This window comes from Rhinatrema bivittatum, chromosome 2 (assembly GCF_901001135.1).
Source record: "Rhinatrema bivittatum chromosome 2, aRhiBiv1.1, whole genome shotgun sequence".
Taxonomy (NCBI): Eukaryota; Metazoa; Chordata; class Amphibia; order Gymnophiona; family Rhinatrematidae; genus Rhinatrema; species Rhinatrema bivittatum.
This window is the reverse complement of record NC_042616.1, coordinates 326,682,266-326,701,489: the sequence shown is the minus strand read 5'-3', so window position 1 is coordinate 326,701,489 and position 19,224 is coordinate 326,682,266. Positions and strand designations below refer to the sequence as shown.

The following is a 19,224-nucleotide window of genomic DNA, read 5'->3' as shown; positions in this document are numbered from 1 at the left end:
CAGTGCCATCAGTTGAGCCAAACTTCAACAACCAGGCCTTACCCCTGTCATGACAACGGAAAGGTCTGCTGACACCATTTTGGAAAATGGCACCTGCCAGGCCTTGGGCTAGAGAGTTCCAAGAGCCCTACCATTGATCACCAATATTTTATTCTAGGTAATGGGATGAGGGAGAGGGGGTCCAGGGTGAGCCCACTATATTACCACTATTATTATCTTTAAGGCTTGGGGGTTGGGGAGAAGGAGTGAGGAGTGAGGAGACACATTGCCTTTCAATTTTTGTCATGGTAAGGGTGGGCTAGGGAGTGAGGGTGGCTACCTCCTGGGGGTACTTTTATCTATGTGGATGGAAGGAAGCGTTGTCATTGTACAAAACATCACATCTTTTTATAAACTTTTTTTGTGGGGCTGCCTCTACTGATGGCCTTGATGTGGGAAGCGGGGTCAAGTGAAACCCCCAGTTTTTAGCCATTGTAGGTGTTGGTCACTGGTCTCTTTCAATCTATTGTGGTAGCATTGGAACCAGCATTACACTCTCAATGCTCCCATGGTCAATTATCACTTTTCTAAAAGATTTAGATAAAATAACATGGCTAACAAAATTCTAAATCAGCTGCATTATTTTATTTACATAGGATTAGGTATGCATGAGCTGCTTAGAATGACTTTGCAAAATTCATGCATGTAAATACCTTGCAAAACAGCTCATTGAAATAGGGATGGGAATCTGGTTTAAAATACGCACAATTTTGTGAATATCACACAATATTACTGCAATAGGGCTATCTCATGCAATACACAGTGTTTATCACATAATATGCACTGTTAATGTGCAGTAGAGCCCTAATATGGCTTGATGAATCTTCCCCCTAGCTAGCTAACATTGATATTCAGTGTAATTTATGTAAATTATCCAGGTATTTTTATCCAAATTATCTGGTCTTTATTTATTTTGTTTATTTATTTGTTCTTATTAACTGCTCACACAGAAGACTCTTATCGGTGTGGTGTACAACAACTTTAAAAAATCCAAACACAATAATTGAACATAATAAAGCAACTAAAACAAATCATACTATTTAAAACGGAATTTAAACTGAGATCACATAATTAAAATAATATAATAAATGTCCTGCCCTAAACAAGAGGGATTATGCTACTAGATCTTATTACAAAAAGAACTCAAAATGCTTGTTAATCTAGCTTGGAAAGAGCCAGAATTTAACCCTCTTCTGAAAAAGCAGATAGTTTAATTCCATCCTCAACTCTTTATGCAAGTATATTCAGTGCAACACATAACACAATATCTGGGAAACTTTACCCACTCACTGGCTCTCTGAATATGGGTATCTCCGATTTTTAGTTAACAAAAGGGCATATCAAATACTGTTGATTAGTTTTACCACAACGGGGGAGTGTCCCTTATTCTTAGAGAGGTATTTTCAAAAGCCACATACTCATGAAAATGGCTATTTACACAGGTAAAAGGGCTAATTGAAAATTGCCTATCCTGTCTGTGAATAAAAGTACATACACTGTGTCACAATGCATGTACTTTTACTCACACTAAAAGGAGGTACATCTGAGGGCAGGGTTAGGGTGGGAATGAAACAACACACCTAATTTTGCACATTTCTTTAAGGGTGGAAATCTCTGTAGGTACTTTTTCCTGGTTCAGTTTTCAAAGGGAGAGTATATGCATGCCTTTGAAAACTGGTACAATGTCTGCAAGTAAAAGTACACAAGGACTGGGCATCAAAACATTTATGAAAACTTACCCCCGTTAATGTTTGCCAATATTTCTATGTGACCTGTCAAGAGAAACCATCAGGATTTCTACAATGGAAAATAAACTTTGTAAGGCTGGCTTGACTTTCTAAATCTATTATTTCAGGGAGGCATTGATCATTTAGATGTTGCTTTGTATTATTGTTTTTCTTTATATTAATTTGCTGATGATAGAGCTTTGTGTCACACTGCACTGGATTACAAACTACACTCAGACTGTAGTCCGAATTTTCAAAGTGGACCCATGCACATGTGGAACCAGTGCCAGCTTGCATGTAGATTTACATACATACTTTCAAAAATCAAAAGCATTAGGTCATTTTCAAAAGGATTTATGCGCATAAAACTGGGTTTTACCTATGTAAATGGGTTTGTGAAAATTGCTACTTTTGTACCCATTACTCCTGTGTGATTTCACAGAATTTTCATACGGTTTTATACATATAAATGGGCTTTTGAAACTTGCTTAGCTATAGGCTACTTTCATGCACGAACCCCTTTGAAAATTCACACCTACAAGGCGAGTTTTCAAAGCACTTAAGCATGTAAAGCTAGCATATAAGTATATAAGCCTGTACTGGAGTAATCTCTATTTTATAAACATCAAAAGAATGTGCATACATTACGTTTCATGTGCATATATACATGTGATAAAAAAAAGCTATCTGGGGTGTTCCGGAGTAGGGATAACAGTTATGCACGTAAGTTACTATTGTGTAAGACAATTATGCATGTACATTTGGCAACTTATGTAATTTCCAGCCTGCTAATTATCTTGCATAATTGATATTAGACTTCTTTATTGTATACTATTGGCTGGGAGGGAGGTCTGAGTGAACTGGGGAGAGTTCAAGCTGAAAAGCCAGGAAGGTCTGAATGGGCAAACTGATGGAGGAATCAGAAAACCAGTAATTTCAGTTACACATCCATGTTTTAAAGTATACCAACTTTCGTATGTAAATCAGGTTGCATGTGAGCAAGTCCTACTTTATTTTCACATGTATATTTTTAAAATAGGTAGGAAAAGTCACATGTTTAATACATTGGAATACTTGCTTTAATGCATTGCATATATTAGCGTGTAAGCATACATACCCAAGTATGTTGCAGGGTAGAGATAGATGTGCCTATATTATAATGCATGCATGTTATAAAATACTATCGTAGATCTCTACAAAGCCATATGGGGTAGGTTTTAAAAGGTTGTGCGTGGGCGTACATGTGCATGCGCTACTGGCGCGTGCAAGGGGGCGCACAATTGTGCACCTTGCGCTCACCGAGCCGTGCTGCCTTCCCCTGTTCCCTCACCCCTAACCTGAACTTCCCACCCCTTCCCCTAACCTTTCCTCCCCCTAGCCCTACTCTAACACCCCCCAAAATCTTTACCTTTTGTGCCTGCCGGCACGCGATCCTCCAACACAGCAGCAATGGCCACTCTGTCGGAGGCCTCTGGCTCAGCCCCTGCCCCACCCCCACCCCCGCCACCGGACCACCTCTTTTGTAAAGTCTCAGGACTTACACGCATCCCGGGGCTTTACGTGCATCACTGGGCCTTTTTAAAATAGGACCCAAAAAACAAAGCGGTAATCGGTCTAGAGCAGCCACGGGTGTGAGAAAAACAGAAAACAAGACCGATGCTTTGGAAATATTATTTATTAATACAACAATGCCTGCCCAACTCAGGCCAAGTTTCGCCATTTGTCTGCATCAGGGGCTCTAAAAAAACAACAATAAATAATACTTTAATATAAATATAAATATAAAACAACCCAATGTAAAATGAATTAAAATAAGATAAATAAAATGTACAGATACACAAAGTGTGATATAAAGTAAGTAAGATTAATTAAAAGTGAATATTCTAGCCTCCCTTTCCCCCTGTTAGCCCAGGCCCTTAAAACCTCACTGACTAGCCTAGAATTTCTTATTTTATTACTTATACGCCATCCAGAGCAGTAGTCAAGTTACACAGCAGGGGATCCCATTACACGCCTATGCATGTAAGTATTTACACGCTCATCTCTTGGCCTTCCTCCGATATGCCCATGCTGAAATCACATCCATGCCCCACCCCTTTTTCAAAACGTTTGACTTTTGCACGTAGCGGGAGATAGCGCATACTTGGGCAGTTTAAATATGCTCGGAGCACGCCAGCCCAACTTGTGGGTGCTTCTCCTGGCTTTGGCATATGCAGGGGTTTTAAAATTTGCTTGTCACTATATTGGAAATGCCTTATTAATTTTAGTACATCTGGCTCAAAATGTCATAAAACCTATGGGGTTCAGTTTTCGGAGGAGGGCTGCGAAAAAGTAAGTCATTGTTTTACACTGCCAGTCCTGTCTCCCCTCCTCCCGAAGCAAGGCTGCTTTTCGCGCCTTGCTCCGGGAGGAGGGGAGACAGGACTGGCAATCTCGAGCGGCTGCGAAAAAAAAAGTTAGTCGTTGCTTTACACATGGGACTGTGAGGAGGGAGGAGGCCTTAGCTGCTGGGGGGAGCAGGGAATTGAAGTGGTGAAAACGAGAGTCCCCCAAAAGAAAACAGGCAAAGTGCTGGAAGAAAGTGGAGGGAGGGGAAGAAAAAATACGGGAAAGCTTCAAAGCGTGTCAGGTCAATCCAGTAAAGTAAAGCAGCCTTGCTTCGGGAGGAGGGGAGAAAGGACTGGCAATCCCGACCGTCCAACTTCATTGCTACTTTTTTTTTTTTTTTTCGCTTTTCGCTTTTTAGATTTTTTCCGCTTTCGTTGCTTCGGGAGGAGAGGGGAGAGGACTGAGGCTGCCCCGGAGACCAGCACCCATTGACGCGGCCAGGGCAGGTGAGCGTAGGAGAACCGTCCACTTCCTGGTACCTGTCATTTCAAATGTCATTTCAAATGTCATTTGAAATGACATTTGAAATGACAGATACCAGCGTGTCCGTGAAGCGTTAGGCCTGCGCACCCAGGTTACTGTATAGGCGATGTATAGTGCTCTCTACAGTAAAATGGGTTGCGCGGGCCTAACGCTTCACGGACGCTTCTTAGACGCAGCTTGCATTTGCAAGCTATTTACATACAGGATCGAGTGGTAGGTGAGCTGGACTGTGCGTGCGGCAACCTCGGGTGCGCCGGGCACTAACGCAGCTCTTCCTACCACTCGTTACTGGATTGACCTGTGAATAAGGGGTAAAGCTAGCGCATCGAAAACACACGTCCAAATGTATCGGCCTGTTAGTGAGAGATAATTAGGGGAGGATCCATGCAATATAGCCTCTCCCCTTGAGGGTCCTGGAATGGACATTTCCCTCCAGTGAGGTTATATAGCAACTTTCTACAGAGAGCTCAGGGGGGCAGTATAAATTGCTGTTTTAGAGGAAAGTTGGAGAGTTTTTAGTTCAGTTGATTTTTGGCTTAACTGGAGGCCTGGGTTCCATCCTGCCTGAAATCATAGTTCCCTCGAAACTGAGCGCATGAGCAATTGCTCATACATTTCGGAGCATCACTCACAGGTTTTACATGGTTGTTCACATACATTTTTCTTTGTCCTATATACAGAACTACAACGCTAATACTGGTGCTTAAAAGGTGTTGGTTTAAAAAAATTGTTGCTCGCACGAAAAATAATTTTTTTTTCACATACCTAGTCATCCTTGGAAGGAGCATTGCCTGGTACCTTTTGGGTTGGGTTGAAGACTCCATTACTGCCACCCTTTCCATAGGAGCAGACTAGAGTGGTTATCCTGGGACTAATTTGGGGGAATATTTGGACTTTGCTTGGTAGAAGTCTTGTGAGACACCTGGGATTTATTGGATTCAGGGCATAGGGAACCCTGTGCTTGGGACAGCCAGGAATAAGGAAGACCTGCCCATCTGAGATGGTGACCTGATGTAAGGAACTACTCCAGTGATAGTATTTGTTGGGGATAAGAAGACTTTTGGTTAGCTGCCCAGGAGGAAGATGTTTGCCCCCATTCCTACTTGGAGTGAGAAACAGCCCAGCCTACTGTTTGAACACAGAATCCCACCCATCTGGAATCCCCACAGGAAAAAGAACAAGAGTAAAAATCCTGAAGATCTGCTAACTGTGAGTAAGAACTTATTTACATGATTGAGGACACTCATCCAGCATCTTCACCATGGGGAGAGAGAGGTTTGGACTCTGTGTAATGACAGGATTTTGGCCATCTTTGAAAGGGGTTTTCCTGAGTGGCTTAGGGTTACCCTGCCATCTTTAAAGATGGCGCCGGCCATCCAGTGCTCCTACCATGTGACAGGGGCCGGCCAATTGCATGGATACCCTGTCACATGGTAAGGGCAAAGGGCCATCGGCGCCATCTTTATGAGTGGCAGCCGACGGCCCGAGAATGGGAGATCGCTCCCGGGACCACCACTAGACCCCCAGGTAATTTAAAATGTTTTGGGGGGATCGGGAGGATGGGAGAAGCTAAGGGGTCATCTTTAAAGGGTCGGGTGGTTTTTTTTTTAATCGGGCCATTGGTGCCATTTTTGAGTGGCAGTCAAAATGGCGCCGATGGCCTGAGAGCAGGATATCGGTCCCCGCGCCCCCACTGGACCACCAGGTACTCGTAAAAAGTTTTGGGGGGGTTGGGGGGGTGGGGGAAGGTAAGGGGTCAATTTTAAAGGGTCGGGCCTCACTAAAAAAAAATTAACGATGTGAATTGGAACCGATTCACATCTCCAGCGATCAGATTTTTTTCTCCCTCCAGCCGAACCCGATCGTTAAGACGATCGGGCACACTATTCACATCTCTAACAAATGTGCAAAGAAATGGATAACCTGATAAGCCCCATCTCACACTGTTATTATCATATTTGCAAGTCTGTTTGTCACAAAAAAAAAAAAATCTGCATTAACACGCCTCCCTTTCTGGTAGTAGTCAGCCTTTCAGCTTTTTTTTAATAATAATAACACAATAAATAATGGCAGATAAAGACCAAAATGGTCCATCTTTCCTGCCAAGCAAATTTTCTTTTTGGGGATAGTAACTGCCGCTCCATGCAAGTTATCACCAAGCCTTCTCTTAAGGGTAGCAGTAACTGCCACTCCATGCAGGTTAACCCCAAGCAGAAATGTAAACTTTAGTTATAACAGAAGTTACCTCATTTTTTAATTTTTATTCTCTAGCCAGTAGGGATCTTCTGTATTTGTCACATGCCCTTTTGCATTCCACTATCATTCATGTGTTCACCACCTCTTACGGGAGTGTATTCCTTTCATCTGCCACCCTTTCTAAAAAAATATATTTCCTGACATTGTTCCTAAGTCTTACCCCTTGGAGATTCGTATCATGACTTCTAGTTTCACAACTTCCTTTCCTTCAGAAAATATGTGATTTTGGGGCATCATTAATTCCTTTCAGTTATTTGAAAGTCTGTATCATATTTCCCCTTCTCTCCTCTCCTCCAGGATATAAATACTTAGGACCTTGAGTCTCATCTCACAAATCTTTCCTTGCCAAATCCCCACACCATTTTGGTTGCCTATCTCTGGACCAGTGATGGATTTAGGATTTTTCTACCCCTAGGGTTGGCAGGTGCTATTGCCCCCCCTTTCCCCCTCTCTCCCTCTCGTCAGACAAGAGCCTTTTTTGTTCTGCTATATCTGCTCCAGGTTCATCACTTCCCCTTATGTCCCTGAATAACAGAAGGAGAAGAGCTGGATTAGGTGTAGAGTAACTTGTCTTTGCTCCCTGATGTGTGCTCTGGCCTCACCTCCCTTCTCCAGTTTCCTGCACAGGACAGCATGGGAGGGGCTGAAATAGGGAACAGACCAGTTTTTCTTTCCTCTGCCCCTTTCAGTCTTACTCCTTCCTTTCTGTTTTCTGCACTGGGAGAGGAGGGGTTGGAGCAGGATCAGAAGGTTTTTCTCTGCTGAGTGAGAGCACAGAACTGGAAGGCAGCAAATCTTCAGCTGGCCTGCTGCCCCTCTAGAATTTTCCCATCTTAGGCACATGCCTTGGGTGCCTATTGGAAAATCCAAGCCTGCTCTGGACTGCTTCCATTCTGTTCTTATCTTTTTTGAGATGTGGTTTCCAGAACTGAACACAGTACTCCAGGTGAGGCCTCATCAAAGACCTGTACATGGCGGATTATCACCTCCTTATTCCTGCTGGTTATGCCTTTCTCTATGCAGCCCAGCATCCCTCTGGCCTTAGCCACCAGCTTGTCACATTGTTTTGCTGCCTCACATCATCAGACACTATTAGACTGGACATTCTCTCCTAGTCCGTGCACATCGGTCTTTTGCCCCTGTCACATACAACTCCTTTGAATTGCCATATCCCAAATGCATAACCCTGGACATCTTGGCATTGAATCTCAACTGCCAAACATTTGACCACTCTTTGAGCCTTCCTAGGTCACTTTTCATTTTGTCTTCCCCCTTCAAGTGCATCCACTCTTTTTCAGATTTCAATGTCACCCATAAAAAGACAAACATTACCTTCTATTCCTTCTGCAATATCACTCACAAAGATATTGAACAAAACTACTCTCAGAATTGATCCTTAAAGTACTCCACAATATCACTCTTCTTTTGCTAGAGTAGGTTCCATTTACCACTACTCTCTGTCAGTCAGCCAATTTGTAATCCATTTCACCACCTTGGAATCCACTCTCAGGCTTTTCATTGTATTCATGAGCCTCATAATGTAGGACCATATCAAAAGCCTAGCTGAAACTGAAGTAAACCACATTGAGTGCTCTTCCTTGTTCTAATTCTCTAGTCACCCAATCAAAACAATCAATCAGATTTGTTTGGCAGGACTTTCTTCTGGTAAAACTAAATTGCCTCAGATCCTATAATCCATTGCATTGTTGATAGTTCATTATCCTTTCCTTTAGTAGTCTCTCCATTAATTTTTCCATCATGGAGATAAGGCTAACCAACCTGCAATTTACAGTCTCTGCCCTGCCACCACTTTTGTGAAGCAGGACCATAACCACCCTTCTGAGGCACTACTCCAGTCTCCAAGGATCTATTGATTAGGTCCTTCAGTGGACCCACCAGAAGTTCTCGGAGCTCTGTTGGTAACCTAGGTTGTATCTCAGCTAGAACCATGGCCTTTTCCACTTTTAATTTTGATAGTTCCACCCAAAATCTCTCTTCTGTAAATGTAAATGTATCTACCCCACTGTCATCCACACCCTTGCCAACCTGCAACAGTTCTTCTCCAGTGTCTTCCTTAATGAAAACTGAACTAAAGTATTTATTAGTATGATTGTTAGGCTATTACACACCATATGAGGACTATTCATCACCTGGTTATACAGCATAGTCCACCTTCACCCTGATGCTCGGTCCCTGTTAGACCTGTTATATTCCTCTACCTATACCAGTTCCCATCAGTGTGCCATCATGGAGAGGCATCATCAATACAATGAACTCACAAAAACTCCATAATTGAACAAATTTCTTAAGTTGTCATGTTAATTTCCAAATCGGACAAAAAAGTCTCAAAAAATATATTGAAGGAGAAGGTGGTAGTTTCATACCATGTATGTAGGCACCATCCCGGTTACCAACAAAACTTTTAATCATCATCTAACCACCATCCTCCAAAAAAATCTTTGTGTATAATTCCAAAAACCTCTTCTCATGAAGTGCAAAAATTAAACCGTGACAAAAATCAAAACCAATCCTTAATTCAAAATAAATGCTATAGAAGCACGGCACAAAACTTAAGAACTTTGTTCAATTATGGAGTTTTTGTAATTGAATTCTACTCACATTTTGGCAAAGTCATTGTGATCATGGATACAGGCATGCATAGAATTTGCACTAGTCAAGATGATGCTGGTGAAAGTCACTCTTGTCCCCTCTGTCTTGGGCAGCTGTATCTGCATGCAACTACAGTACTGATTGTATAAGGTGGAAATTAACTGCCTACTGAATGTAGTCCAATAGGACACTTTGTAATTGGGGACTAAAAGGTGCAGCAGATGCTTAAAACCCAAGTTTGACCAAAGGAGAAACAATTGTTTAAAAAGGGACTTTCCATCTTAGGAGTGATGATTATATGTGACCTTCAATGGTGAAAATACTGAATGAAATTAAAATTCAGCAACCGCAGAGTGGATGGTCTTTCATTTTAAACTTTTAAGGTATTCTCTGCTACATATGATTTGAAGAAACTTTGACTTAAAGCCCAAGTTTGCCACTATTTGCAGGGGCTGGTCATCTAGGGTAATCATTTTCCTGATGCACCTTTCCACTTCTTTGGATGCTGCCTGCCTCTTGCCCCTCACAGTGATACAGAACACTACACCATTTCCTCTATGGTGATTTGCCACTGCAGATGCAGTGCAGGGGTCTTTTGGTTTGTTACTTGACTGCTGCAAGGGGCTATGGGTCCATGTCATGAAATGTCTTCCCCTTTTCAACCCTTTTGCTACAGTTTCTGCTTTGAATTGCAGAGGATGTCCCCAGGCTAATACTATTACTCTCTCCTGATGCCAGTGCTAGTGGGTGATGTTTGTTGGTGATGCTGCACACCAGCGTTTGCCAGTTGCCCCAGTACCTTCCCTCGACTAATGGCCTTACACTGAGCAAAACGTCAGTCATGTTTCAGTTTAAAGTGCCTCTATACAATTAATTTCTTTTGCAATCTCTTTCCTGTCTCCTTGGGGGCTGTTACTGATGTTGGCACTGGAGTTGAGGTTGAGGGTGGACTATGAGAAAAAAGGCCAGGAGTATTGTTCATGCTCTCTACCTTCACTGCCCTATCTTTGTGGGGGTTACTCTCAACACTGTCACTACCATCAACCTCCCCACTTCTTCACTGGAGACTAAGATGCTGTTGCCAGTCTATGCTGGCTCTGCAACAACACACAGGATGTAATTTTCAAATGTGTTACACATGTAAATTATAATATGCTATTGTAGCAATTTTAAAAAGCCATTTACAAGTATAAAGTATACTTAAATTTATGTAACCTATGGACAATTCAATGGCATATACTGTAGCAATTTTCGAAAGCCCATTTACACAGGTAAAGTGCATTTTAACATGTAAAACCCAATTTTAAGCATGTAAATGCTTTCTAAAACCAGGTCCACTGTAAGATATGTGGACCCTTGCTGCTGTGGCGAGATTGTCTCAGCCTATGGGGAAGGCCCTGCAGGTTCTTACTGGCAGCTGGCGGAGCTGCACAGGGAAGAGACTGGATAGAAGTTTCACCTATACTAACCCCTTTCCTCTTGGGTTGAGCCCTCGGGTTCCTAAGGTCTTAGGCAAGAGTCTATGCGGCAATGGCATAGACAGCAATCCAGGACTTGAATAGAGTCAAAAGCAGGTGGCATGCAAGGATAGTCAGTGTCCAGGAAAGGGTCAGAAGCAGGCGACAAGTGAGAATGGTCCGTGTCCAAGCAAAGGTCAGAGGCAGGCAGCAAGTGAAAATGGTCAGTATCCAGGCAAGGGTCGGATGCAGAATTCAGTTTGAGGGGCGCCAAAGAGACAAGGCAAAGTGGGCTGAGGAGATGGGGCAAAGCTGGGCTAGAGAGATTTTTTATTTATTTATTTATTTAACGAGTTTTATAAACCGTCATTCAGAAATGTCAAAATAACGCCATCATAACGGTTTACAAAATAAGGTTATAGGGATAAAGGGGTTAACAAGGGGTGTAAAAACATAACATGTTATTAGGCTTAGTAGGAAACAAATTCATGCTTAAGATGAGACAAGGACCAGAAGCACAGGAACCAGGAACAAAGCAGCAACCCACACTACACTGACTATGTAAGAGACCCATTGATGAGGCAAATTGAAAGTGTCCAAGGGTACCATGGCCCTTTAAATGTTGCCAGGTTGGACATATGCCTGCCTAAAGAAAGCTGAGGGATGGCAGTTTCGAGTGATGCCATGCTGGCAGAGGTGGCAGCTGCTGTGAGAGAGGGGCCCGGGCACCAGCAGTGTCGTGGTGAGTATGGCAGCTTGCGAAGACATCCCACAAGCTACCAAACATAAGAGTACCCCCCTCTTAAGCCTTTTCCTCAAGTTCCTGGGCTTAGGCTTCTGGGGGAAGTGACAATGAAATTTCCTTACTTATAAGGGAGCTTGGAGATTGGCCGCTGGTTTCCAGAAGTTTTCTTCTGGGTTGTAATTTTCCCAAGCAATAAAGAATTCCAGCTTATTGTATCATCTAAGGGAGTTCAAGATCTCATGTACCTTATAATGTGTATCTTCTTCTGTAGTTATCTCTGTAGGTATGGAGACCTGTTGAGAGGGTCAGGAAAGAACTAAGGGTTTCAGCAAGGAGATGTGGAATACAATGTGTATCCTGAAAGTGGTTGGGAGCTTGAGCTGATAAGTCACTAATCCCATCTGTTGGTCCAAGAAATCTGGGTGCCAACCAAAGGGAGGGAACTCGAAGGCACAGGTTCATGTGCTCAACCACACTAGGTCTCCAGTTTTGAGTTGCAGGGCCAGACTATGCATCTTATCAGCATACTTCTTTGCCTAAGCTACTACCTTGGAGATCAAGCGATTAGTTTGTAACCACAGATCCTGGAATTAATGGGCTGTGAGACTGGTTGTAGGGAGTGGCAGAGGAACCTCTGCATGCTCTGATGTGTGTGACACTAAGACCCAGAGAAGAGATGCTTAGGGTATGCATGCACATCGGTGCACACAATTCAGCATCCATTGGCAGGAGAGTCATATATCTGCCCTGATCATGATGTCACAAACTCAAAACTACTTAGCCTACCTGAACTAGGATTCATTGCCTCAGCAGGAAGGTCTCCTGGTTCCTGCTCCCTCTGGTTCTAGTCTTCTGTCTTGCTCAAGCCCTTCAGCCTGGTTCCTGCCTTCGGCTCCAGCCTGATTTCTGAGGCTCCACTGCAGGCATCAACTCTGTTTCAGCTTCAGCCTTGTCTCAAGCCATCAGCTTTGTCGGAAGTCATCAGCCTTGCATCAAGCCATCAGCCTTGCCTCAAGCCATCAGTCTTGCTTTTGCCTGGCTTTAGCCACAGCCTGGTCTTTGTATAGACTTTTGGACTCAGTCATATTCTGGCTTGTGCCAAGACCTGCTCACCCGCCACTGGCATAGGACTCTACCTATAAGGCTGCATCACAGCAAGAGGAACCCATGCATATGCAGTTTGTTACAGTGGCTAGATGTCATGCTCCAATGCAGCAGGACATTGCCAGTCTCACACATAGCAGGACGACGCCGGCCCCACCACGACAACACCTTTTTAGGTGCGTGTGCACCCAGCCTTCCCCCATTTAAAGGGCCATCAGTGGGAAAACCCTGACAGCGTCAAATAATGGCATCACTCATTCAGGCCTATAAAAGGCCACTTCTGACACTCTCACTCCCTCAGCAACAGGTCCACCTACTCCAGGAGTAGAGCATGTTGCTTCCAGCATCTTGTCTTCAGTTCCAGCATCTTGTCTTCAGTTCCAGTCCTGTTATCTGTCTTTGTATTCTTCCTTGTTACCCACCTGTTCTTATCCTCACCTGCCTTCCCTACCTATCCATCCCTCCTATCCACTCAGATACCTGGTTTGACCTTCCTTGATCCCTGACACAAGTGACTGCTGCCTGCCTCCGACCACTGCCTGATCCCGGATACGCCTGACAGCTGCCTGCCTCTGACCATCTCCCGTGCTCCTACCATGTGACAGGGGCTGGCCAATGGCACGGATACCCTGTTACATAGTAAGGGCAAAGGGCCTTCGTCGCCATTTTTATTAGTGGCAGCCGATGGCCCGAGAGCGGAAGATCACTCCCGGGACCACCACTGGACCACCAGGTAATTTTAAACGTTTTGGGGGGGGGGGGGGAGCTAAGGGAGCTGTTTTGAAGTGTCGGGTGGGTTTTTTGTTTATCGGCTCGGGCGCAGCCGATAAAAAAAACCCGATCGGGCCGCACGAAAAAAAATTCACGATGTGAATCGGAACTGATTCCAGTTCTGATTCACATCTCTATTAGTAACAGACTCTGATTCTCGCTATTAGATGTCACTATTGAGTGATGGCTAGAACTCCTTACACCAGGGTGAGTGAACAGTTTCTCCACAATCCAGTCCCGCATAACCCAGGAAGCAGTCATAATAACATAATAGATAATTATAGAAAAGGCCACCTGGCCCTAAATTCGTATTACTTTACAACATTAGCAGTAGGGCTCCAATCCAGTACTTTCTTGTACAAAGAAGAAGTCTTTCAATTGGTGCCACTATCAAGAATTGTTTCAATGTCCTGCATCTTTTTGTAATGCCTATAACATTATGGGGCGGATTTTAAAAGGGTTACGCACGTATATTATGTGTGTAACCGCGAAAACCCGCTCCTGCATGAGCCAAGCCTATTTTGCATAGGCCCGGCGACGCACGCAAGCCCCGGGACGCGCGTATGTCCCAGGGCTTGAAAAAGGGGCAGGGCGGGGTGGTCCGGGGGCGGGGCCAGAGCCTCCAGGTACAGCGGCCATTTGCGCTGTGCCCGGGATCACGGGCCGGCCGTTGGCCGGTACGCACAACCTATGCCTGCCTCCGGCCCTATATGTCTGTTTGGTGCATCCATCCTGGTAGGATAGCAATACATCCTTTCTTTTATGTCAAAACAATATATCAAACAGTTGTAGAAATCATCCCTGCTTACTATATCAACCATAAACCTTTAAAATAATCCAATAAACTCATTATTACTAATTGAAACAGTTGATAGACATCTTTAAATAGGGTTTAAATATGACAAATCCTAATGGCCTGTATTTCCACATTTTTACAACTAACATATGAAAATAAGAAGCAATATGCTGGACCAGACCAAACGTCCATTGAGTTTAAACATCCTGTATCTGACAGTGGCCTGTCCTGATGTTTAAGAAGTACCCAGAAAATCCTGTGGAGTAGATTTATTTCTTGTTTCTGTCTCCCAGGGATCATTGGTGTATTTTGCAAGTCCACCTAGCTAATAATTGTTTAGGAACGTTCTTTCCAGGAAATTGTCCAAACTATTTTTAAACCCAACTATGCCAGATGCCTTGGCTGTATCCTCTGGCAACAAATTCCAGAGCTTAATTATGTATTAAACGAAGCAATACTTTTTACTATTTACTATATGTCTTATATCTGTTACCCATGAGTTTCATAGTGTCTCAAAGTCCTTGTGCTATCCAAAAGAGTAAATATTATAATTGTTCCTTATTTATCTGTTCCACCCACTCATGATTTTGTAAACTTCTGTCATATTACCTCTCAGGCATCTCATTTCCAAGCTGAAGAGCCCTAACCTGTTTAACATTTCCTCATAATAGAGCAATTCCATCCCTTTATCATTCTTATAGCCCTTCTCTGTACCTTTTCTTGTTCCGCTGCATCTTATTTGAGATGGGATAAACAGAACTGAATGAAGTTCTCAAGATGCATTTGCACCATAGATTTATACAATGGCAATATAATTTTCTCAGTTTTGTTCTCCGTTTCTTTCCAAATAATCCCTAACATTCTATTTGATTTTTTTAACTTCTGTCATACACTGAGTTGAGGATTTCAGTATATTATCTGAAGTGATTCCAAGATCCTTTTCCTGGTCAGTGACTGCTAGTTCAGAACCCTGTTACAACTTATTGAAAGATACAAGAATTGTCCTTCTCAGGCCCACAGAACCAATCTCGTCTCCAAAGATATTATGGCTATAAATTGCAATAGCAATATTTGTTTCAATCTGAGATGATAGCTGGAATGCATTTACTTTTTAGCAATTCAGTAATTGATAAGTAGATGTAAAATTCAAATATAATCCTCTTGTTATTGTTTAGACTGGTTATCTTTGTATAATTATTTCAAACTGTTAGCTACAATGAGGGTAATTTTTAAAGGCATTGCACAGGTAAAATGGTGCTTTCCCTGCAGAAATAGCTTTTTATAAGATTGTCTGCCAAATATATGGGTAAACGTACATGCTTATGTTCTGTGCATGCATAAGTTTAGTTGGACTGAGAAAGGGGTTTCCAGATGTGGAATTGGAGAAGGGGTTGGGCGTATGCACAAATTCACCAGCATGTGCGCACATTTTCTCAAAACATTTCATGTGCACACATCAGCAGGTTTAATTGTACATGGGTACATAATAACTGCCTTACTAAGGGGGTCATTTTCAAAAGCGATTGTTTGCGAAAAGGGACATTTTGCGTGTGATCACTAAGGGCCTCATTTTCTAAAGTATCACAGGCCTGCGATACTTTAGAAAATCACACTAAGGGGGGGGGGGCGGGGACCGAAGCCGGGGAGGGGGGGCCGTCCGGCAGCGATCGCACCTCCGCGATGCGATCGCTGCCGGCATCGCGCCCAATAACTACACCATAGAAGGTGTAGTTATTGGGCGCGAAATAGCCAGCGAAAAGGGCCTTACCTTTCCGCTGTGTGCGCCGTCCTCGCGGAGTCGGCCCTGGGGACGCCCCTGACTCCTCCTCTTCCGGGGCCGACTCCGCCCCGATTTCAGTAGCGCAGGCCTGCGATAGCTTTGGAAAATGAGGCCCTAAATGGGGGCGGAGTCGGCCCCAGAAGAGGACGAGTCGGGGCGGCACCGGGGCCAGATATCTCTGGGGCAAGAGGTAAGGACCCTTATCGCCGCCAGTTTGGTGCCAAATAACTACACCTTTTATGGTGTAGTTATTCGGTGCGAAAGCCATCAGCCAGCGCACCTCAGTGGTGTGATGGCTGCTGGCTTTCCCAGGCCAGCCCCCCCCCCCCCCCCCCCGCTTCTTCCCCCCGCCCCGCGTTACCACCGGATTCTCTAAGGTCTGCAACCTTAGAGAATCCAGCTCTAAGTCAGACCAAGAGTTCATCAAGCCCAATATCCTGTTTCCAAAGTGGCCAATCCAGGTCACAAGTACCTGGCAGGATCCCAAATAATTATAGATGGATTCCATGCTGCTTACACCCACAGATAAGCAGTGGCTTTTCCCATGTCTATCTGGATAATTTTTTCATTGTTATGTTAACCTAAAATGAATGTATATGAATTAAATTAGATTGGAACCACCATGATAGCCCTGATGATATATAATTATGATCTAAAATATGTATACTCTATGTTATTGAATTTGAAGAGTGAGCATTAACTCAAAGCATATGATTGTTGATCATGAATGTGAACCCTAATAATGTAAGGTTTTTATGAACTTTTCCTCCAGGAACTTGTCTAAATCTTTTCTAAACCCTGCTATACTAACTGCCTTTACCACTTCCTCCAGCAATTAATTTCAGAGCATAATTGTGCATTAAGTAAAAAATAATTTTCTCCAATTTGTTTTAAATGTTCTACTTAGTAACCTCATGGGGTGGCCCCTAGGCTTTTTATTTTTTGAAATAGTAAACAACTGATTCACATTTACTCATCCCAGTCCACTTATTATTTTATAGACCTCTATTATATCTCTCCTCAGCCATCTCTTCTTCAAGCTGAAGAGCCCTGTCTTCTTTAGCCTTCACTCATAGGGGAATAATTCCATCCCCTTTATCATTTTGGTTGCCTTTCTCAGTACCTTTTCCACTTCCACTGTATCTTTTTTGAGATGCGGTGGAATAATTTTCTAAGTGAAGATACACTTATTTTCCAACTTTTTTATATGGGTTGTTACAAACTTGCCTCGATTCCATCTTTTCTCCGTCTACTTACCTCTCTTGCTCCAGCCTGAGCAATTCATTTTCTTTCTTTTCAACTTCTTGTTTCTTCCTCTTTGATCCTATTTCCCCTTTTCTCTTCTGGTTATTCTGAAGGAAATTTGCTGCTCTCTGATCATATATAAATCTTCACTTGTTTTCTAACTACTGGGCATGTTCAGTGCCATTTTGATAATAATTGAACAGGGGATGGCCAATTCCTTCAACAGCACCATACTCTATATTCAAAAACCAACTGATGGGAATAAGATTTCAAAACACTAAGGGGCGGATTTTAAAAGGCGCGCGAATAGCCTACTTTTGTTTGCGCTCCAGGCGCAAACAAAAGTACACTGGATTTTAGTAGATACGCGCGGAGCCGCGCGTATCTGCTAAAATCCTGGATCGGCGCGCGCAAGGCTATGGATTTTGTATAGCCGGCGCGCGCCGAGCCGCGCAGCCTACCCCCGTTCCCTCCAAGGCCGCTCCGAAATCGGAGCGGCCTCGGAGGGAACTTTCCTTTGCCCTCCCCTCACCTTCCCCTCCCTTCCCCTCCCTTCCCCTACCTAACCCACCCGCCCGGCCCTGTCTAAACCCCCCCTTACCTTTGTCGGGGAATTTACGCCTCCCAGAGGGAGGCGTAAATCCCCGCGCGCCAGCGGGCCTCCTGCGCGCCGGGCCGCGACCTGGGGGCGGGTACGGAGGGCACGGCCACACCCCCGGACCGCCCCGGGCCGTAGCCACGCCCCCGCCCCCAAAACGCTGCCGACACGCCCCCGACACGCCCCCCTCGGAGAACCCCGGGACTTACGCGAGTCCCGGGGCTCTGCGCGCGCCGGGAGGCCTATGTAAAATAGGCTTCCCGGCGCGCAGGGCCCTGCTCGCGTAAATCTGCCCGGTTTTGGGCGGATTTAGGCGAGCAGGGCTTTGAAAATCCGCCCCTAAGTGGGCTAAATTGTAGAATTGGGAAATGTCCCACATTGATTTTTGCACAAGAATTTTCTTAAGCTATTTGATTTTTTTTTAGGTGAAATTGTTTCCAGTTCAAGAATAAAAAGCTTTGGGGGAAAGCCATGAAGTTTCAAACTAACTTTGCAGGAATTTTGTTCCTTTTCTCACCTGATGCTTAAATCTGGCCCAAAGAAGGTATAAGATAATTCAGTCCCAAGGCAGGTTTTTTTTTTTCTACCAATCAAACTGAATCAGATCTACATGACTATACTGAATTTGCTTGAGAAAAGAGAAGTACTTTGCCCTCCTTAGTAGAGAATTATGGATCACAATTATTTTGTATTGATCTAATCTAATCTTTTTAAATTACTTGTTTGTTATTATTTATTAGACTTTCCAAATGATTACCAGCAGATCTTTACCACCACCACTACTAATATTGCTACTTACATTTCAATAGTGCTTCTAGACACATGCAGTGCTATACAGACCTTGAATAACTTTCTGAAAGATCAATAAACTTTATCCTTCACCAAGTGTACAGGAAAGACTATAATAAAACTGTCGTATTTTGCCAGATAGGGAACTTTTGAGGTCAGCTCTGGCTTTGATGCTAAACTAACTTTATTTATGTCAGCAACTCACTGTTAGAGAGTTGGTTTCTGTTGTCAACAGCTTACCTTGCTCGGTGAGATGGCTGTATTAATTTTGTTTTTACCTTTTTTCTTCTAATGGCAGTGTAATTTACTTCATTGTGATACGAACTATATGGATGAAAAGTAAAGCACATGCTGTAATTATTTCCAATTGCTCTGGTAAGTGATGCTCACATGTCATTTGTTTATGTAGTCTTGTTTATCTGATCTTTTCAGGCCT

General features: G+C 43.6%; 1 protein-coding gene across 1 annotated transcript in view; it reads left to right on the top strand.

Moving 5' to 3' along the window:
- Nucleotides 1-19,224, top strand: part of NPSR1 (neuropeptide S receptor 1) — a 197,691-nt gene that overhangs the window by 133,929 nt on the left and 44,538 nt on the right. Inside the window, exon 5 of the mRNA XM_029587090.1 lies at nucleotides 19,087-19,163. Within this exon, the coding sequence (XP_029442950.1) occupies nucleotides 19,087-19,163 (77 nt within the window). The remainder of the gene's footprint in view (nucleotides 1-19,086; nucleotides 19,164-19,224) is intronic.